The sequence below is a fragment of the Eretmochelys imbricata genome, chromosome 5, assembly GCF_965152235.1.
Source record: "Eretmochelys imbricata isolate rEreImb1 chromosome 5, rEreImb1.hap1, whole genome shotgun sequence".
NCBI lineage: Eukaryota > Metazoa > Chordata > Testudines > Cheloniidae > Eretmochelys > Eretmochelys imbricata.
In genome coordinates this window covers 124,044,175-124,066,877 of record NC_135576.1, presented here as the reverse complement: position 1 = coordinate 124,066,877, position 22,703 = coordinate 124,044,175, and the positions used below count along the sequence as shown (strand labels likewise).

At 44.8% G+C, this 22,703-nt stretch overlaps 1 protein-coding gene across 1 annotated transcript in view; it reads left to right on the top strand.

Moving 5' to 3' along the window:
* The window catches only part of SHB (SH2 domain containing adaptor protein B), a 144,836-nt gene that overhangs the window by 22,304 nt on the left and 99,829 nt on the right, over positions 1–22,703 (top strand). Inside the window, exon 2 of the mRNA XM_077817821.1 lies at positions 14,265–14,382. Coding sequence (XP_077673947.1) covers positions 14,265–14,382 — 118 coding nt within the window. The remainder of the gene's footprint in view (positions 1–14,264; positions 14,383–22,703) is intronic.

Sequence of the window (22,703 nt, the reverse complement as noted above, 5' to 3'; positions counted from 1 at the left end):
TGTCTCTATCTTCACTATAGCACATTAGTTACTCTGCTCTAGATATGCTGAAAATTTCCCCCCTTGTAGTCAGTCTTAGCTTTTAATAAAAAGAACAGGAGGACTTGTGGCACCTTGGAGACTAACAAATTTATTTGAGCGTAAGCTTTCATGGGCTACAGCTCACTTCATCGGATGCATGCAGTGGAAAATACAGTAGGATGATTTTATATACACAGAACATGAAACAATGGGTGTTACCATACACACTGTAACCAGAGTGATCAGGTAAGATGAGCCATTACCAGCAGGAGAGGGGAAAAAAACCTTTTGTAGTGATAATCAAGGTGGGCTATTTCCAGCAGTTGACAAGAATGTGTGAGGAACAGTAGGGGGGAAAAATAAACATGGGGAAATGGTTTTACTTTGTGTAATGACCCATCCACTCCCAGTCTTTATTCAAGCCTAATTTAATGATGTCCAGTTTGCAAATTAATTCCAGTTCAGCAGTCTCTCGTTGGAGTCTGTTTCTGAAGTTTTTTTGTTGAAGAATTGCGACTTTTAGGTCTGTAATCGAGTGACCAAAGAGATTGAAGTGTTCTCTGACTCGTTTTTGAATGTTATAATTCTTGACGTCTGATTTGTGTCCATTTATTCTTTTACGTAGAGACTGTCCAGTTTGACCAATGTACATGGCAGAGGGGCATTGCTGGCACATGATGGCATATATCACATTGGTAGATGCGCAGGTGAACGAGCCTCTGATAGTGTGGCTGATGTTATTAGGCCCTGTGAAGGTGTCCCCTGAATAGATATGTGGGCACAGTTGGCAATGGGCTTTGTTGCAATGATCGGTTCCTGGGTTAGTGTTTTTGTTGTGTGGTTGCTGGTGAGTATTTTCTTCAGGTTGGGGGGCTGTCTGTAAGCAAGGACTGGCCTGTTTCCCAAGATCTGTGAGAATGATGGGTCGTCCTTCAGGATAGGTTGTAGATCCTTGATGATGCGTTGGAGAGGTTTTAGTTGAGGGCTGAAGGTGATGGCTAGTGGCATTCTGTTACTTTCTTTGTTGGGCCTGTCCTGTAGTAGGTGACTTCTGGGTACTCTTCTGGCTCTGTCAAACTGTTTCTTCACTTCAGCAGGTGGGTACTGTAGTTGTAAGAATGCTTGCTAGAGATCTTGTAGGTGTTTGTCTCTGTCTGAGGGGTTGGTTGTATTGTAGGGTTTGGCTGTAGACAATGGATCATGTGGTGTGGTCTGGATGAAAGCTGGAGGCATGTAGGTAGGACTAGCGGTCAGTAGGTTTCTGGTATAGTGGTGTTTATGTGACCATTGCTTATTAGTACTGTAGTGTCCAGGAAGTGGATCTCTTTTGTTAACTGGTCCCGGCTGAGGTTGTGGTGGGATGGAAATTGTTGAAATCATGGTGAAATTCCTCAAGGCTTCTTTTCCATGGGTCCAGATGATGTCATCAATGTAGAGTAGGGACATTAGGGGACAAGAGCTGAGGAAGCGTTGTTCTAAGTCAGCCACAAAAATGTTGGCATATTGTGGGACCATGCGGGTACCCATAGCAGTGCCGCTGATTTGAAGGTATACATTGTCCCTAAATGTGAAGTAGTTATGAGTGAGGACAAAGTCGCAAAGTTCAGCCACCAGGGTTGCTGTGACATTATCGAGGATACTGTTCCTGATGGCTTGTAGTCCATCTTTATGTGGAATGTGGTGTAGAGGGCTTCTACATCCATAGTGGCCAGGATGGTGTTTTCAGGAAGATCACCTCTGGATTGTGGTTGCCTCAGGAAGTCAATGGTGTCTCGAAGATAGCTGGGAGCGCTGGTAGCGTAGGGCCTGAGGAGGAAGTCTACATAGCCAGACAATCCTGCTGTCAGGGTGCTAATGCCTGAGATGATGGGGTGCCCAGGATTTCCAGGTTTATGGATCTTGGGTAGCAGATAGAATACCCCTGCTCAGAGTTCTAGAGGTGTGTCTGTGTGGATTTGTTCTTGTGCTTTTTTAGGGAGTTTCTTGAGCAGATGGTGTAGTTTCTTTTGGTAACCCTCAGTGGGATCAGAGAGTAATGGCTTGTAGAAAGTGGTGTTGGAGAGCTGCCTAGCAGCCTCTTGTTCGTATTCCGACCTATTTATGACGACGACAGCACCTCCTTTGTCAGCCTTTTTGATTATGATGTCAGAGTTGTTTCTGAGGCTGTGGATGGCATTGTGTTCTGCACGGCTGAGGTTATGGAGCAAGTGATGCTGCTTTTCCACAATTTCACAGTGCTTCCGCCGACGTGCACAGGCTATGTAGAAGTCCAGTCTGTTTCAACCTTCAGGAGGAGTCCACCCAGAATCCTTTTTTTTCTAGTGTTGGTAGGAAGGTCTCTGTGGGTTAGTATGCTGTTCAGAGGTGTGTTGGAAATATTCCTTGAGTCGGAGAGGTCGAAAACAGGATTCTAGATCACCACAGAACTGTATCATATTCGTGGGGGTGGAGGGGCAGAAGGAGAGGCCCCGAGATAGGACAGATTCTTCTGCTGGGCTAAGAGTATAGCTAGATAGATTAACAATATTGCTGGGTGGGTTAAGGGAACCACTGTTGTGACCCCTTGTGGCATGTAGTAGTTTAGATAGTTTAGTGTCCTTTTTCTTTTGTAGAGAAGCAAAGTGTGTTGTAAATGGTTTGTCTAGTTTTTGTAAAGTCCAGCCACGAGGAAGTTTGTGTGGAAGGTTGTTTTTTTTTTTTATGAGAGTATCCAGTTTTGAGAGCTCATTCTTAATCTTTCCCTGTTTGCTGTAGAGGATGTTGATCAGGTGGTTCCGCAGTTTCTTTGAGAGCGTGTGGCACAAGCTGTCAGCATAGTCTGTGTTGTATGTAGATTGTAATGGATTTTTTACCTTCAGTCCTTTTGGTACGATGTCCATCTGCTTGCATTTGGAAAGGAAGATGATGTCTGTCTGTGTCTGTACGAGTTTTTTCATGAAGTTGATGATTTCCACTCCATACGGCTAAATTCAGTGCCTTGCATAATGACAGGTTTCAGAGTAGCAGCCGTGTTAGTCTGTATCCGCAAAAAGAACAGGAGGACTTGTGGCACCTTGGAGACTAACCAATTTATTTGAGCCTAGGTAGTATGCATGTTACCTATGTAGTAACAGAAATTATGATTTTTTGTAGAAATACTTTCAACATATGAATATCGCTTAAAATTACTGTAAAGAGAACATTAAATCATAGTAGCGAACTACTATTGAGTCAAAACTGGTTGATGAATTTATGGGTGGTTTCACTTTTTTAAACCTCATATTCAGTGGGTTTTTTCCATGTGCTATTCTGCTACAGCCAAGACTAATTGATTTTGTTTATAGACTCCTGAAAAGGGAGCTTTATTGCAAGTGAATAAATGCATTTAGATAGGTTACATGGGAAGAGTATTTAGTGGAAAAAATACTCTATGTGAATGATTAAAAGCAAATACCTTTTTTTGGCATAGTTTACCAGAAGGGTGGATTATGTGAAGCGTAGTCTGTAATAAACCTTTGTAATCCACCTGATATCCAGTAATTAATGATGATAGGATTATTCCAGATCTAATCTGATAGGATATCTGAAACACTGGTCTAAATGACTTACATGCTAAAACTAATCCACTTGCTGTAATCTAGAATGGAAAGCTCCCCCAGGTTTTGTAAGGAAAGAATCTGAGTGTTCATTCATGTGACTAATGTGACTTGTCCTCCGCTTGCTAACGTCAAAAGATCAGTTACAGTGGGTATGTTAGCCTGCTTGTAACTTGGGGGCAGAACCAGACCTAGCAGCAGGAGAATGCCCCGCACCCTATATCAGACTCTCTCAGCCCCCCTGTAAGGAGGCAAAGCAAGCCTTGTTCCTATTTCATAGATGAGGGCAACTTGTGGAGACAGAGAAATTCCAAGGTAACGTGATGGACAGTAAAGCTGGAATCAGAATTTGGTGGTTCCTCTCTTGAGAACGCTTGGAGAGGAAGTTCCCCTTGGGCTGCAGTGAAGGGACAGACCTGGGGTGATTGTTTGCTTCAGTTGTTTTTCTGTTTTCCATTTCTCATTGGCCTCGAGGCCCTGGTCCAATAAAACACTTGCAGGCATACTTAACTTTGAGCACATGGGTTGTTCCATTGAAGTAAGAAGCTAGTGCTTTGCTGGGAACACCTCACACCCTTCCTTAAAATGGGCTGCTCTTGGGGTGACTCGCCAAAATAAAAAATGGTTCTGCCCGGATTGCTGTGTACCAATATGCCATCGACAAGGAACACCAGTTCTAAGGCAGAGTCATGCTGAGTTGGCACTGTCCTTCCCTGTGTGCATGGATTCATTTAAATACAAGGCAACAGAAATTGTGTTTGGAGACCCTAGGAAGGCAAAGCTTTCAGAGATGGGAGCAAGTACCTTCTTCTCTATTCTTCTTGCTAAGCAGTTAGATTTTTCTGTCTTCTGAAAGGTTGGGATCTCATCTGGCTGTTTGCCTTTGCTTCTGAGAAGGATGAAGAGGTATTTTCAGTGGGTCTCCTAGAGAGAGTCCTCTTGAGAAGATACATTGGGATTCAGAGACTCTTGAGATGGGAAAACAGGGTTTTCCCCAGGCCACCTCTTCAAGCAGCTTGGATTTCCAGTGGCAATTCCTTTTGGAGTTACTGGTGCATGGAACAGTAGTAACTTCTCTGCTTCTTCCTCTGCCGCCTTCACCAGGGATGGCGAAGGGAGGAGAGCTGTCGGCAGCACAGCTTCTCCGGGAAGTTGTCTGCAGGACAGGCTGTGATCTGTAGGACTCTGCACTAAGTGCCACATGGATCTTGGTGGGTCTCTTAGCCTCTGTGAAGGCAACAAAACACTTCATTGCTTTTTTTCATTTCCATAATATGGCTACAAACATCTCTTTAAAAATAATAATTAGATTCTGCAGAATGCAGCAAAATCCACAGCCACACCCTCTTTCGCTGCCCTGTTTGTACTTCTGTGACTGGGGCAGAAGCTGGCATTGCATGTGACATGCCTTTTTTATGCAGGGCACTGTGATAAACTTCAGTTCGAGGAAACTGCATCGGTAGGAAACTCCTCCAGGTTTCTGACCTTGATGGTCTTTGGATTCAGAAAAAGGAAAAGCTCAGCTGTGCATTAGAGCCGCTGTAAACAATTCCTGTTATTGTTAGGATGCTACTTGCTGCACCTCTTGTAAATTTCCTCATTGCAAAGCAATTAGATACACTTGAAGGGCTGAATGTTTTGTGCTCTTTCCTTAATAAAATATGCTGGATGAAACCTTAGCGAGCCAAATGGATAGTTTTGGATTTTGTGGCTTTCAGAAAAAATGGATAATTTTAGAATAAGACCCACTTGTTAAGAACTCCTAGAATAATTTTCCATTTTGGTCGTCCTACAGATTGTATAATGTGTTGTTTTTTTTATAAGTGGTCATAATGGGCCTTTGAGAAAAATCCTTCCCCGCTTACCAGTAAGAGAGCTCCACGTTAATGGAGCACTGACTATTAGATCCATAATTTTAGACTTGCATTCAAATTGTTATGCATTGTATCCTCTTGTTTGTCTGTCAACTTGAACCTCACTAAAGCACTGATCCTGCACCATAGAAGTGACTGGGAATTTTGCCACTGATTTCAGCGGTTGCAGGATTAGGCCCGATAAATAATAATGCAAAGATGTAGAGTTGCTGTTGCTCATGGACTGCTGCCTTATTAAGCATTGTAACCTCAGTTTATGAAAAAGGTCTGGTATACTTTCCCCAGCACTGGGCCAAATCCCACTCCATTAGTACTATATTTGGCTTGCCTTTAACGGCAAACTAGACTAGTAAATACGTTAATTTAAGAAAATATAAGATGAAGGTTTTGAATTGGAAAAACTAGGTCAGCACGAGTCAACAGCCCAGTAATTATTTTGCACGTCTCATCAAAGTCTCCCGTTGCAGTGAGAAAGAGGTAGAAGTTCCCGCACTGGCTATACTGGGCGAGAAGGATGCGGAATTGCTTCCTTACTAGGGTGACCGGATAGAAAGTGTGGAAAAATCGGGACAGAGGGTGGGGGGTAATAGGTACCTACATAAAAGAAAGTCTCAAATATTGGGACTGTCCCTATAAAATCGGGACATCTGGTCACCCTATTCCTTACTGATATTGACTATATTGAATCTTTCAGATTCTTTCATGATTAGCACTAAGACCCAGGAGCTTCTTGTTAAAACTACCTCTGGCAGATGACAAGATTAATAGTTAAAAGAGAAGGTGAATCGTTTATATATAAACTAAATTTAAATGAATTCTGCAGAATTAAATCAGCCTTTAAACTTTCATTGTCTAGTACTCCAACTTCTGTGATGGTTTGCAAATTCAGCTTCTTTCCATTAAGCAGTAAATGTGAGGCCAGACTTATTCATATAGATTGGGTGGGATGTTTGCTTTGCTAATCAAAAGACTGTAAATAGTTGAAGGCATCTTGCTTTGAATGTTGGGCCATGTTTGTTTGCGTTTTAGTAGCCATTATTATTTTCTCCTCCTCCTTCTTTTCAAATTAACCATTTTTATTGTTCCCTTTACAATTGAAAGTATAAAGAGAATTGGCCCCATCCCTAGTTTACAAAAGTTACAACTGGAGTATTAGTAAACAAGAATTTGAAGACGGGGGAAGGCTAGTATACAGTCAGAGAGCCTGTTCCCTTTAAGTTAAATGTACTTTCTCGGCGGCGTCTGGATTAAAGCCTGTATTAGCCACACAGCAATCAGTCATCAGTTTTTTCACTAATCGACTTCAAGCAAGGTCTTTTGTATTTGTCAGTCATTTGAATAAACATCACCTGATGAAACAAGTGTGCCATGGCTTCTGATAGCAAAAAAAAATTTATCAATAAAACAAACCGCCGTAAAGAAAAGGTAGTGTAAAAAGAAATACAATTCTGTACAAAATGGATTCAGTATATTCTCGGAAGAAAACAAGGCTTGTCTTATTATGTTGCAGTTTCCCCCTGCGTTTGCAAACTTTTAATCATAGCTCTTAAAAACGATTTCTGCAAGCTCTCGTGATGCTGGTCTGGTTTGCTTGGGGCATAATGCTTGAAAAATCCATTCTCAAGGCTAGATAGTGACCTAGCCTGGAACAGTTCCTAAAAATTAATTTTGATGAGATCCCCATCGGCACTGGCTAGCATAACCGTGTTTACAGAAACCATTTAAAAACTAGCTTTAAAATCTATTTCTGAACAAAGGCAGGGCTCATGTGGACAGGACCAAAGAAGTTGCATGGAAAGTGGGTGTAAACAACTGCTGGTTAGAAAGCAGAATATCTGGTGGTAATATTGGTAGCTGCTGTGGGGATAAGCCACCCGACTGACAATTTCAAACTCCCCTCCCCTTCTCTCAGACCTCTGGTTAGTTCCCTCTCTGCCAGAGAAGAGGAATCCACAAGCATAAAACTTTCAAAGAACCCACAGGATTGGGTTCATCCTGCTGAGTTTGCTGTAATCTCTGTTGCATGCACGCATACATTCTAAAATTTCTAGCTCTTCTGGCAATGAAGATGGCAGTGATAGTCCAATGTACTTCTGTCCTGTTGAGTTTGCAGCCAGCCAAACTGAGAGCAGAGAGGTGTCAATGCTCCTTATGCGTCATGCTTAAATATATGACCATCTAAACGCCCATGCAGTTTCTTGCTTCACTGCCGAGTACCGTGCAGGGTACCGTAGCTACTGCAGTTGTCCACTGCAGCTGGACTTACCTTGGACATCTTGACTTTCAGTGAGAAGCTGTGTTAGGAACATGCTCTTTTTTGCAGTGGCTGAAGAAGCAGTTGAAACACAGCTGGAAACAACTGGGTTTAATTTTGGTTTTGACTCTGAAGGCCTTGCCAAACAAACAAACAAAAAAAGCCCACAAAAGCTTCTGCTGCCAACTCAGTGTTTTCAAATGAAAGCAAAACAAAATTTGGCATTTTTTAACTTCTATGTAAGTGTAATGAGTGTATTGTTTTTCGGTGTAAATGCTGTTAATTGGAGGCAGATTGGCTGAATTTCACACATGATAGAAATTGATTTGCTGCATCTGATGAAGTGGAAAGCTTATACTCAAATAAATTTGTTAGTCTCTAAGGTGCCACAAGTACTCCTTTTCTTTTTGCTACTCTGAAACCTCTCTCAAACTATATTATCCAAAATATAAACACTTACTACAAGTTTCATATTTTTCTAAAATGTATAGTACAGTAAATTGCTTTAAAATTAGAAATCTATATTCGACTCTTCTAAATTGCTCAGTGGCCTACATATTTTTTTCAGATATTTTTAGGTGTTTACTTATATTCCTCACAAAAATGCCTGTAAAACCATTTAAAGTGGGTTCTCAGTAAAGTTGGGGATATTAGTGTAATCAACAAAATTCAGCTATTTGGAAGGGGGGAAAAGGATACATTTTACCAGTTTGTGGAAACTGAGGCCCTGCTGTCTTACTGAGAGCACCAGAATAAAGCAAGCATCTGTTAGAAGTTAAACACATACGTGTGTGTGTGTGTGGACACATACGTGTCTGTGGGGAGGGGGAGAGGAGGAGAGGGAGGCATTGGGTAGCGAGCTCTGTAACATGCAGATGATCTCCTGCTAGCGTTTTAAAGAGAAAAGGTATTTTGTGGAACTTCAGAAAATGTCTCAGGTCCAGTCTGGCTCTCAGAACTCTTGGAGGCCCTCAGAATGAGAGTCTTGCTTCTCTTGACTAGGCGACGCACCTGGAAAACATGATAGTAGCTATCCTCCCCCACCCAAACAAAGTGATTGGGTATGTTATTCCATAAGTAGATAACATGATGGGGCATGTGTGGAGTTTTTGCCATATAGCACAGGAGAGCATTCACGCCTACAAGGCTTTTATATGAAATAGGCACTGCTTGAAATGCAGAAAGACTCCAATTAATGTGCATGAAATGCTGATCACCCCACTGAAATTAAATCCTTGGAAAGAAAATTCAGCAACGAGAAACAGTGGAAATACCCGTGTTAGCCACGCTTTCGTAGAGTGAGGATGACTTGTCCTTAGTGTGCAGGGGACATACGTTTACATCTCTTTGTTTTCGTAGCATTGCGGAAATCTCTGGTCTCAAGCTGCTTTCTTTGTGCTCAGAACTATTCTGTAACCGTGTAAAATGTCTGTCTCAGGTACTTCTCTGACCCACTCACTCTAGTGTGTGAGTGCTTCACAATCTTTAATGCATTTACTTTCATAAGGCCCCAGGGAGGGAGGGAAGAGCTGTTGTGGCCATTTTATAGATAAAGGGAACTGAGCCCAGAGAGAGACAGTCACAAAGGGTGTTTGTAGCAGAGCAGGAATTGAACCAGGGTCTCTTAGAGCCTAGGCTAGTGCTCCAGCTACTGGCCCATCATCCCTTTCCTCCCCAAAAATTCTGTAAGCTGCCTCTGAGTTCTTCAAAAAATAGAAAAACTGGGTGGGAAGAGTACGTCATATTAAGACACGTACTAGAACCCTCTAGGCCAGCTCCCTTGGGGTTCCATGGAAGCTGTGATGTCACCAGCATTGTCCCAGGTTATGAGGAGCATCTGGCACATGCTGGTAAAGTTACTTACCTCTGTGAGTTGCTCTTAAGCTGATGCTGTCTGAAACTGAGATGGTGACAATCAATTGACCGACCCATAGGGCAACTGATGTTCTTGGTAGGTTGAGTGGTCGGAGTTCTGCTGGGAGAGCTAATTAAACTTCATGATCCCTTTATGTTGTTGGCGTCTTTGACGATCCTTTTGCAGCCTTTTATGCATTGAGACCTGACTATGTTTCTTTTGAGTGTGCTCCCTCCTGATTTATTTTCTGGCTAGCATCACTAGATGCATGGAGAGCAGAAAATCGTTTTCTTCAGTGAGCATGTTGAACACAGCACTGTCTATGGTACAGTTATTCTCCCTTGCTGAATCCCTTCTTGATGGTTACACATAGCAAATGGTTGGACACACGCAGAATGGAGCACTAAACAGTGCTAGTTTATTTAGACCAGGGGCTTTCAACTTTTTGTAGTGTGGAGTCAACCGTCCCTCTGTTAACAGAGGGATTGTCTCATGAGGCACCTCTATTCTCTCATTCCCCAGTCATGTGGACAACATTCTCCCATTGCTAATATGGAAGGTGTTAGTGTGAATTTAGCTGTCTTTTTACTGTAATGTAATAGCTTGAAACATGGAACCAGCCAGTTCTCTGCAGGCCCATAAGCAAGCGATTCATTAACCACCAGTGGTTCTCAACCCACAGATTGTGAACTGCTGCCCTAGGCCAGCTGCCCTAGGCCAGTCCCTAGCTAACCTCTTACTGAGGAACTGAAGATGGAAAAGAATATATTCCTGGAAGATTGCCCATCACAATCCAGGCGTGTGATGGGCAGGGAGGGAAAGTTACTTACACTGCCTGCGGCAAGAAGCATTTTTTAGATCATAAGAACAGCCACATTGGGCCAGACCAAAGGTCTATCTAGCGCAGTATCCTGTCTTTTGACAGTGGCCATTGTGTGCACAGTGGCTAGCACGGTGGGGGGCAGGCAACTGGCTGGGGCTGCTGGATGCTATCCCAATGCAAACCGCTCCTGTTGTTGAAGTTATTTCCATTACAGTGGCACTGGGGGATGGGTCTGATAGGTGTGCTATGTAAATTACTTAAATGCATTTATGCAAAAATAATTAAGCATTTGGAAGCGTTAGAGAATTCTTCTCCTTTTGGCCTTAATCTGGAAAAAGGTTCCAAATAAAAGCAACGTAGGGCTTTAACAAACTGCTTTAAAAAAAATCTCCAAACTTCTTAGAAACTGTGAGGATTTGCAACTGTCAGCAAGTATAAAAGAAACCATATGTCAGCATAGGCCAGCTGCTTTATCTAGGCTGAGAATTTGTAAATTCTAATTTAAACTGAAATAGTAATGCAGGCAGCTGGGGGCTCTCTGACAGCACGGAGCTAGAGATCTAATTTTAATAAGAAAATACAGATAGTGTTTTAGAAAGAGCTGGTCCCTGTGTCTTGTCCAAGTGAACACTGCATTATCTTGTTACTTCTGCAGCCCTCTGTGTTTACGCATTTTATACGCCATGTTTTATTTCACATATTGATTTCTAGATTATGATGAATAGCCCAGCACTTCCACCATCTAGACGACATAATCATTTTTCCGCTTGAGGGGGAAAAGTCCACGGATCTCTTACAGGGTTTTCCCCTGCTTGCAGAATGCTGGAGACAGAACTGTTAACAAATCATGAGCTTGATCCTGCGGACAAATCCACATACCATGTGCCTGTGTGAATCTCTACAAGGATACACATGGGAATAAGGCTCTGTACATTCAGATCTGTTTGCTGCATCTTTGATTAGGTCTCGTCCTATAAAGCAGGTTCATCATTTCAGTCCCTGTGGTGGTGTCTGGTACCTGGAGCACTTGAATATGTTACCGTCGTGCTTTTAAACCAAATCAACATTTGACATTCTCCTGCTGGACAGCATTATATGTCTAATTTTTCCCTTAATGCTTTTCGGCAAATAGAGAAGAAGAAATAGCAAATAAAGCACATTGTCCTTGTGAGGCTATTTTTCTGTTTCATGTCATTTTAGTTCAGTTATTTTAAAGAAAGGCAGCTATTACAGTGTCAGTATCTGGAATAGGGGGACAGCAGGGAACCCGAGATACTATCCATCAGCTCTTGACAAAGTGGTGTCAGGGAAAGTAAATGGATGGTGTTTCAGCTGTAGGGCTTTTACAGATAAATATGCCCTTGTTACTGGGAGGAATTACTGCTGCATGATGCACATTGTTGTCTTTGTGTTGAGCGCACACAGCCGCTGACACTGCTCTGACAGCCCTGCTGATTACAGCTCATGCATACATTACTGAAGATGTCGCATTTTTCATTGAGTTAACTGTATCTGCAATAACAAGCCGTTCATTTCATTGTTAGGCGAAACAAAAGATTGCTCTTTCTCCCTCCTGATTTGCCTTGTCATCTTAATGGTTTTCAGTTTACCCAGACCCTCAAATATCTTTAATTTATAGGTGGAAAGCGGGCACCGTAGGGTTATACTTAAAACAGCCAAGAGAAGTAATTTAGAATTGCAATAATTAACTTTGTGCCTGGAGGGATGACACCAGGCAAAAGCTCTTTTTTAAAAAGTACGAGTTACAAATACCCTGGCTTATAGTGTGTGCTGTCAGACAGCGACTCCTCTCCTTTATTGTAAGCGACTCTCTCTCTCCCGTGTGACGTGCAGGGACTCAGGCCATGATTCTTGACCATGGGAGTGCTATGCGTTAATGCATTGTGAATCCCCCCTGCGTGTGCGCACAGACACACACAAAACAAACCCATACGATTGCTAGGCTGTAGGGCTTTTGGTAGGATTTGTCAGAGGATGCTTTGGGGTTCCTCAAGCTTGTTGAATCCTGCCCTCATATGCTCAAAGACTACCTGGAAAAAACGATGGCGACCCAGTTGCCATCGGCCACCTCTCACACGGGGGGACGGGAGTGTGGGTGCTTGTGCTGGATTCATGCACGGATCCTAATCTGGCAAAGTGTTTAAGCAGATGAGGTGCCCCGTTGGCCATAATGGGGCTCCTTACGTTAAATGGGGAAGTTCACGCAGCCATTCGCAGTGGCGCTCTTGCGTAGAGTACTGTCTGTAACCATCTCCTCCTCAGTCCCTGCGAACTAAAATTGGTCTTTTTGCCATGTCCCACACTCCCTCCCTTCAGCCTCCTCACCCTCACCCTCTGGGCCTGCGTGTGGCTCAGTCCCTGCCCATCAGTCCCCTCGCTGTGGTGACTGCTGTCTCTGACTCCGCCCTTGCCTGGGTGGTTTCAGCCAGGTGGCGTCTGAAGCCTGGAACTTTAAATCCAGCTCACCTGGTGCCAGACGCATTCATTTCCACTCATCGCTGGCTTCATCCTCACTTCAATCTCTACTGCTTTTCTACGCCCTGTCTGCTCCGCCCCGCCCTGTTCCCAGTGTCCAAGCTACTGGGGAATGCAAGTGTGTCTGCGTTACAATGCAGCTTGCCTTCTCTTTAGTTCTTCTTCCTTGGTCTTTCCTTCTTCCCTATGCCTGCCTTGTCCACTCCCTCCCTTTTCAGCATCAGGCTGATGTAGATGGGAAGCTCTTTGGGGCAGCGTGGGCCTTTTCCCTTGTCTCTGTAAAGCGCTGTGCAAAGTTACAGCACTGTAGATTTTTTTAATTCATCCGTGGGCTCCTGCCCTCGCCCTGTGGCCACCAGCTGCCCGCCGCTGAATGGCTGCTGTGGCCTCCAGCCCCCATTTAACAGGTGGCTATGTTGGAGGCCAGCCAGCAAGGGGTGGGAATGGGTGGAAAGGCAGCAGGACCTAGGTAACACAGTACCCAATTACACCTGCGCCCATCCATCAAGGAAGAAAGAGGTGATGCTTGCATTTGCTTAATTTCAGTTTACTTTCTTGCCATCTAATTTCGCATGCATTTATGACAGGAAATTGAGTGGCCTTCTACAGTATTTATAAAGAATAAAAATTATGGGTCAGGTGGAGAAACTCCGCCTCAAGGAAGGGGCTTGGCCTCACGGTCTTTTTTTTTTTTTAAATGGCAAATTAGAAACGAAGCCTGGACCATGCTTAGGTTTTATTCAATGTGATGAAGAAGATGTGTGTGTTTTTCCTAGGAAGTAGCTTGATGGTATTATAAGGTACCTTACCAGTTTTGTGGTTTACAGCTGAGTAAATAAACACAAGAGTTAACAAAGCACTTAAAAATGATCTTAAGTACTGAAAATGTGTGACAAGGAGAGAGGCATTCTGGAGAATCCGAGAAGGTATTGTGATAAATTGGAGCCCCGTGGTAGATTCAATTGTGTTAAGCATTCAGATCTAATTAATTTGCTACTGTCCCATTATTCCTTGTGTGGTGGTCTGAGAGTCAGACTCCTCTGAGGAGAGCCGCTTTTGTGAGAGGTCCGTGGTTGAATGAAGAGATACAAGCGCTGACCCCTTGATTTGAGGAGAGCACTTAAAGCAAGTGCTTTCTGTTAACCAGATGTTTAAGAGCTTCGTTGAATCGGGGCCTTACTTCCAATGCTAAAAGGGGTTGGCTAAGGCTTCTTGTGAAGCTTATGTGCTCACTTTCACTCGGCAGATGTCATCCTTTCCAGCACTTGTTGCTGATTTAGTTTCAGCTTGTGAGTCCCAGATTAAAAAACAAAACAAAACCAAAAAAGTCCCTTCTCCAATAAAAGTATAATTTTCTTGATTTCAGGTCTTGATAGCAGATGACTACTCGGATCCGTTTGATGCCAAGAGCGAGCTGAACAAAGCGGTGAAAGGAGAAAACACTGGCTATATGGAACCTTACGAAGCCCAGAGGATAATGAGTGGTAAGAACATGGGCACTAGGCAGGTGTCAATGAGATCGATATTTGATATGGGGTGTCTGACACATGACTACTCTGGTCTTCAACCTAGCTGAGCCAAGGTCCTTCAGCTGCGTAACACATTGAAGCAAGTATGAAGATCAAACTGAGTCTTGCGTAGGTATTTGAAACTACATTTAAGACCTTCAGGAATAAAGTGAGTGAAGGAAGGTTGCAACTTGCAGCGCTTTCTGCAGGAGAGAACTCAGACAAGGCCAATGCAACTTTGTGTGGGGCGCTCTTGTGGTGGTTTAAAATGGGCTTAGATCAGGTTGGCTTGGATCAGTAGACTTACAGGTAAGTGTCCACACACAAGGTTGTCTTGGTCTAACTATCACGATATGAAATCGCACAAGTTTCATAACTTGTTTAACTAAAGCGACTTTAGGTTAACGAGTGCAAATTCTGCATATAGGAAAGCCCTGGCCACTGCGAGGGAGGGGAGGCACGCTGCTGCTTGGTGCCTCTAGATTACCTAAATTCCTGATTATCTGAATAAAATCCTTGTCTCCTGGGATATTTGGATAATCTGAAGCACGCACAGATAAATGACCACCTGAATTCACAATCTGCTGTCTGTCTGAGACTTTGGTGGGTGGCCCGTATGCCTTGTGGGTGTTGAGATACCACCATGATACCATGGCAACAAGTTTAGTATAAAAGCACAGACAGACGGACAATCCTTGGGCTCCGGCTGGTGAAGCTTTAATTCTGATCTCAGTGGCTTTTTGCATGGAGACCTATGGCATGTTGCTAAGATGCTGTCTTGTACAGTAAGTTCACCGGTACATTAAACAAATGTCACAAAGGGCCCTATCCAATGCCAGTGCAATCAATGGGGATCTTCTCATTTCCACAGTGGGCATTGGATGCAGTCCAAGCAGGATTATAACACCTGGGGAAATGAAGCAGCAGGAGAAGCCAAAGCCATATGAAGCAGCCATCTTGTTTTCGTATAAATGGCCATATTCCTGTTTTTTAAATAGCACACTTGAAGAGAGGTGCAGAAAATCACCCGTGATTGCATTGTTTATAAGCAGAATGCTTTCAGTGTCCTGTCAAGGTGTCATGGGCCCTTCTTGTTTTTGTTGTAAATCTATTCAGCCATCTTCTTAGGAGGCTTTCTAGATGAATTGGGTAGAATGCATTCTTGCTTTCACTGCTATTGAATAAATGGTCATTTAGTTTCAGTGTAAATGTCATGGGGGTTTTGTACGTTTTTTTTCCCCCTTTCATGTTTACAGTGCTTTCACTTCTTCACAAATATAAATGGTTGCCCTACACAGAAACTTTTTGTGTTTTAAATAATCCATGAAAAAGACAAGACTGTTACATCAGTGTTGCAGAGCGCATTAGCTGAGATAACAGGCGATGAGTTTGTGTGGATGTGCTACTAATTCTTGAGAGAGAGAGTGTGTTTTACAGTAGTCTTGGTCCAAATAGTGTTTGCCGTAGTGGATGCACTGGCAGGCCAATTCTGTTCATATATCCCTCTACCCTGATATAACGGGGTCCTCGGGAGACACAAAATCTCACCGCATTGTAGGTGAGACAGCGTTATATTGAACTTGCTTTGGCCCTCCTTGTTCCCTGACCGCCCCCTCCAGAGGCTCCCTGTACCCTGACTGCCCCGCCCCCTATCCACACCCCCCGCCCCCTGAAAGGCACTCACCGGCCGCGGTGGGAAGCGGAGCAACGTGGAAGCCCCAGCCTGCTCCACTCCGCCACCTCCCAGTCGCAGCGCTCCGCTTCCCGCCACCAGTGAGTGCGCGGGGGACCCCTTCCCCCAAACCCCCTCCCATGAGCGACACGGCTGGGGCCGGGGCGAGGAAGCAGAGCGGGCTGCTCCTGGCCCCCCGCTAATCCCCTGGCCCACTCTGGGACTGAAGGGCCTCCAAAAGTGCCCCCCCACATCTGCTGCCTCCCAGATCCTGGGGGGAGCCCCTGACCGCCCCCTCTGCCCCTTACCCAACCCCTTGGCCCTGAGAGCAGTGTATCAGAGCTTTACCACGTTGTATGCGAACCCTCGTTATATCGGGGTAGAGATGTATATAAGGTTGATGTTTAGAACACTGCAAGGATGTTAAAAATACTTGCAAATCAGGAGTCCAATCAAGCAAAGTGAATGCTGAGCTCTCTGCTCCCATTAAATTCAGTGGGAGTAGCAGATGCTCAGCATCTCTTAGGACTTGCCCAGCACCTTTCAGGATTGGACCATTGATTTGTTGTCTGCTACCTAAGGGAATGGTTCAACTCCTGTGAAAGCCAGTGGGAGCTTTACCGCTGACTTTTGACTGCAGTTGGATTATGTCCCTTTAATATCTAAGCATTGTGCTTTTTGATGCTTTATTCCTAGAGGAAAACCAGAAGGCTTATTTGTTGGAAGCTTTCAAAGATTTCGCTTTGGAGTCCTGTGTCAGCATGCAAGGATCTGTTACTGATACTATGCAACTGCTGTAATGTATCGTGTTAAAGAGCACATTCTTACTCCAGTCTTTGTTGTTGTTTGTGAAATGTTCAGTGCTGAATTCCTCCGTGAAGTTGTTAGGTTGGCTGTGGTGACTGACAGGTGAAAGAGCATGTTACAATTGACAGAGATGAATGAGATTTCAGCTGATACAGAGAACTGGCTTAAAACAAAAAGTACTCTGATTTGTTTCAAGCACTGCTTGATCCCAGATCGCAGAAGTCTGCAAACTGAGGCAAAACCTGCCATTTATTTCCTTTACCTGTCCCAAACACATCCATCGACTTCTCCCAAGTATCCGAGTTACCTTCCCAGGCTTTAAAGATATTTCAGAGCTACTTGCTTAAAAAAACCACAAACAAAAGATGGAAATTCATGGATAAAAAGATTCTGAACAATGTAAAACAGATGAAATGGAAATCTTAACGTTCTGTGTGTTTCCCATGTCCATGAGTGATAGATGTGTGACCAACCGAGTGTATCTAACTACTGTTAACCAAGGTACCAGACCTGCATGGACCCTGGCTGTAGTTAAGGAAGGCTCTTTGTGGGCACAGGTCTATCCAAGCAGAGCACCTTGCCAGGCAGGGACCTAAAATCTTTGGGTTTCATGCTGCTCAAGATAGGGAAGAGAAGACACGTGGGTTAGTAATGAGCAGAGACTTCTTGTAACCTTAGCTTCTCAGAATGGAGCCCCAGTTCTTAAATAGACTGAAAGAAAGACAGATTATCTGGAGAAATAAGTTTTCCCCCAGAGTCCCAGCCTTCTGTCAGAAATAAGCTAACTGCTTTAATTGTATTAAGTAGCGCCAGAGCTCAAGCAGGAGAATGATTATGTTCTTTAGTGACAATAACTTTGATCATGTACCTGACAAACAGAGTTTGGTTGTAAACAAGCGAATTTTCCTTACAGTACCGCGTAGTCCTCCAAGCACTTAGTCTGCAACAGCAGCGAGATAAGACAGTGAACCTTAGCCGTCACTAGTTTGCTCGATCCAACGCGCTGTCCAGTGGTAGACGCAGCTCTCATCTGGTTCAACATTTGCTTTCCAGATAGCGTCCCAAAAAGCACGTTCTTTGCCAGGCTTGTTGTTTAGCTCAGTCTTCGTGCTAACGTCTGTAAATGGGGAAAAAATCCCTTCGTGGCACGAGTTTTAAGACTGATGCTGCGGAAAACAAAATGTTCCTGTTACGGAGCAAATTTGCTTGTTCTCCTGGCAGCAACTGATGTTAGTTCCCAGCCACTCGGATCGGAGAGAAATGGTTATGGGCTGTCTTCAGTGAATGTTCTTCTGACTCGGGGTCCTGTGAACTCTCTCTCCGTCTAATCGTGGGCTCTCTTCCATGTTCTAGGGTGGGACCTTGGCTACCCAGTTCCTCAGGAAACCTAAGCCACTTTTTGGACTCCGTTCCTTGTGCTGGCCTAGCTAATCTTTATTTTAGAAGAGGTTTCTTTCAGCACCTAGCACTAGGAGGTGCTGGTCCTGACTGGGGCCTCCCGGAACCACTGTAAAATGAATAATAAGCTTTGTGAGGTGTTGGAGGTGATTCCGCAGTTCCAGTTGCATTGAGATCCCTGTTTTCACACGTCAGTGACTGAATTTAGTGTCAAAATTTGGCAAAAAGGATAACTGATATTTTCCATGAAAAATATTTACTAGTTTTTAGAGAGGAAAGCTTTTAAAAATATTCCCTTGCTGAAGTATTGCCTGGCTTGCCTTGGAGTTTGGGCTTCCTATAGCTACACCACCGTGGTTCTTCCACTCCAAACTACTATTCTCTTTCTGATAATACCTTGAACATAAGCCACTTGTCAGACTTTAAAAGGAAACTGAGGTCCTGCCATTGTTCAGAATTGCTGTCCTGAGCCGTGCAAAGGTTAGCTGGGGACGTGCTCGTGGCAAATCACTGTTTTCTCTGTTAGTGTCACATGATTAATTCTGGCTCTATTTGAAAAACATTTCATGTCAATGTTCTCCTGAGATTTCAACCAAAAATTCAGCCTTTAGCCGTTGAAGCTGTGGGCACTGCATGTTTTGGATGAACAAATTGGCTAGATTTGTTATCCAAGGCATAATTGTATTCCTTTCCATTGCCAGGGATAAAAACAAGGTTTAATAAAACCCCAACATTGTCTTCCTTTATTCTTGTGGAATGAGCCTGCTGTTTTAATTAAGTCACAAGTGGGTAGGCAATAGCCTTGATAGCATCATTTAACGTGTTAAACAGCAGGACAGAACTATATAATTGATTCTTCATTTGTTGTCTTATGGTCAGATCTGTGGTTAAGACTGAACAAAGACCTTCTTGGGCAGCAAAGCCCTAAATGCATTCAGTGATCCTGCTTGTTCTGCATTTATGCCCTTCACTTACTTTAGATTTGCTTTCACTTCCCCAGGGATGTGCAGTTTAATGGATACAGTGCTTTACTTTGAAGACCCTTCTAATGCATTTCATGGACACTCATAATAAGATGTTGGGTCAGGGAGTGTCATGGGATCTCTGTCAAATACTTTGGGGAAGATAGCTTCATAAAAGGGAAGAATTACAATGCAGTTACTAAAAGTCCAGACGTCCGATTATAATGTCTGTTGTTAGTGGTTGGCGTTTGGAGTGCGTATTAGTGTCGGTGGACAGTTTCTAAAGAGAAGATCCATAAAGGCACAATGCAGCCCTCAGAAACCAAGGGCCAGCCAGCTGTGTGCTGGGATCACTGTGAGGTGCAGCAGTCCAGAGGAGCAGTGGGATCTGGTCTGCTCTATGAAGCTCTTTGATGTATAGGAGGGAGTGCATCTGCTCTACATTCCTTCCTGGGGTACAGCGCACTCTTCCAGGGGCAGATCTGCCCTTCGGGCTGGTGGGAAGAAAGATGGAGGGAGGGAAAGGTAGAAGGATGGCTGCCTCTCGACCCCTTTTTGAGGTGCTGGGCATCCTCATACCAGTACACAGGGACCAGCCCTTGCACTCTCTTGAGTAGGGACTGCAGTTGTGCCTGACTCTTAGCAGGGCATGCAAGGGATGGGGTGTAACAGGGGAGTTCCCTGTGCTCCTGTATAAGGGCTGGGCCCAGTCTGGGTCTGAACTTGGATAGGACTGTTAATGGCTCAAAATGGAAAACTTCACAATGCAATAAAATGTTGAAAGGCTCAAATCCTGCCAGTGACTTGCTTGGAGCCATGACCCTGCTGGGCGCATCAGATTTTGCAGGATCAGGGCTAAGCAATTAGTTAAAGAAGAGGGGGGATCCAGTTTCTGGCAGAACACGTTGGTAAAAGTTGCTCGGTCAGCGTGTCCCGTTCGGTCCTTAGCAGAGGGCTGGAATGCAGCTTTATAAAGGAGAGTTCAGTATCACGGTGTTGTCATGGCTGCAGGACACTCCCTAGCCAGAGCCTGGTCGGAAGGACTCAGGGGAGGAATGCGAGTGAGAAACCTGGTGTCTGGCCCCTGCTGTTTGGAAAAGAGGCAACTACTGGGATTGCTGCTAGGCTGCTGTCCCCAGGTGCTGCTCAGGGGCTCCATGGGTCATGTCCGATTCTGGGTAGTAGATGTCCGGTGCGTGCTGAAGCTTCCCCCACAGTCCCTGTGTAATCACTGGCTGCTAGAAGGCAGAACGCCACCTCTGTCCTCCCTCACCCCACAACCATCTAAGGACCTTCTTTCTGGCTGGGGAGAGGTGGAGGGGGGGGAAGGATCTGTGCTCTTCTTGGCACGGAAAGGGGCCCTCCCTGCTGCGGGGCCCCTGGCCTGTTCTTCTAGCTGTTGCGAGTGGGCCATCTCTACTGCTTTACCTCTCCCAGCCTCGCTCTTCTCCCACGCGTCGGCCCAGTGCGTGCTGCTGCTCAGAGCTTTGCCAAGAGGCAGCAGAATGAAACGGACATGGTTGCTGTCGGTCTGGGTAGCCGCAGAGGGACTCGCCCCCGTTTTGGTGGTTTCACTGATCTGCGCTGAGGGCGGCCTGGCATCTCATCCACCAGGTTCTGTGCCTCTCCTGAAGGGCTACCCGGCGGCAGGAATTGGTGGCTGAGGCCTGTGTGCCCTTGTAGGGGCAAATGGCTGAATAGATCTGTCGGGCCTGGGTATCGTTGTTGAAGAGACCTATGAGATCGGGTGCTAACATGCTTTTATAACTGTACACCTGGTGTCTGCACTGAGTATCACCCCACTTGGGGCGGGTGCTCTGGACCGGGTGGGAGGTGGGGAAGGGTTTGGGGGGGCTGCTGTCCCCCTGCAGCTGGGGATGGCTGTGCTTGGCAGGACCATGCTTTTTCTGAAAACTGCAGCAAGGCCCATTCTGTGCTGTCGTCGTCCTCCTCCTCCCCAGTGCTTCAGAGGCACCTGAGCAGTGCCGTGCATCTCCTTCTGTGCAGCTGGGCCCTCGGGAGCAGTGAGCTGAGCCCTTGGGTGCGGTGACCCATCTCTAGCAGCTGAGTGAAACAATGTACTCAGCAGACTGCTCACTACGCTCGACAAAGCAGGAACCTTACAGAGCCCAGCGGAGAGGATCCAAGTGTGGACCATGACTCGGACAGCTTGCGAATGCAGTTATACAAGGACAGCATGCAGAGGAGCGTGTGTGTGTGTGTGTCACTTTATCAGAGGGATAAATGAACACTAATTACAACGTTAATCTAATCCACTCTGAGACTCTGTCCAGTTACCTCTGTTGTGACAGTATTTTTTTTGAGCACCAAATTGAATTAGTCTCTATTTCAACTTCTGATTTCAGTTAGCAGGGACTCAAGATGACACAACAATTGATTAAACAAAGATCAGTTTGAAAGATGATGTAATCTTTGATTGGGTCTAATTTTATGTCCCAAACCGAACTACACTGCAAAATGTCTGTAAAATTCATGCTCTCCTGAAAGAACAAAAATGAATCCCCATCCCTCCAAACATCAGCTGGCAAAGCAGAGGGTGCTGGGGCTTGAGTCTTCTCTGTCCCTGGACAGTGCACTATTGGGCATGTGTGCCATAGCTGGTGTTTGCACATCGCACCCTCCCTCAGCTCTGTGTCTGATCCAGCGCTGTCCTGGTCTCCTTGTTAAAATTCAGCCTGCCAAGTGAAGGAAGGCTTGGGGTGACTTCTGTCTGCAGTGTACTTCCCCCCCCTCTCCAGAGGCTGGGTAATCAACATCCCTGCCAGAGATGACTTATCCCCAGAATCTAGTGCTGAAAAGCAAACGTTTTGGCCTTTGGAATGGATCAGATTGTGCCGGGAGTTGACTATTTTCAAACAGGTCTGTGGGAAGGGTATTCTCCACCTCCCCCAAAGCCCATTTCACATTACACAAGCTGAGCTCTCTGCTATGCCATTAATATAGTCCGTGTGTCTTTCAAATTGCAGAATGATTCCAATACGCAGAATGCGTGTCTGTTGTTTGAAGGTTGCACAGAGGCCAAGTTGCGATCATTTTTCACGTACTGCATGTGTTTAAAAAAAAATGCCATTTGGCTGTATGTAAAATGCAGCCCTGTCCTGTGCCCAGCCGTGTTCCTAGAAAGGTTTCAGTCTGCTTCTGTGTAGGTTTCACTCTACCGTTCAGCCTTTCCTAGTTAAACCATATACTTTCCCATTCCTCTCAATATCTCTTAATACAGCTGTGGTCTATCTTTAAGAATATGCAAAACCATAATTAATAAAAATACGGTTGTTTTAACTACACACAGATCTCTTTCTGATGTTACTTCATTTCCAAAGCGTGTTCTGTCAGCCCTTGGAACGCTAATGAGCGTGGTGTGCGCTGTACCCAGAATGTATCGCACTTTTTCCATGTGTCATCTGTTTGCTTGACTAATTCAAACTGGAACTAAGATG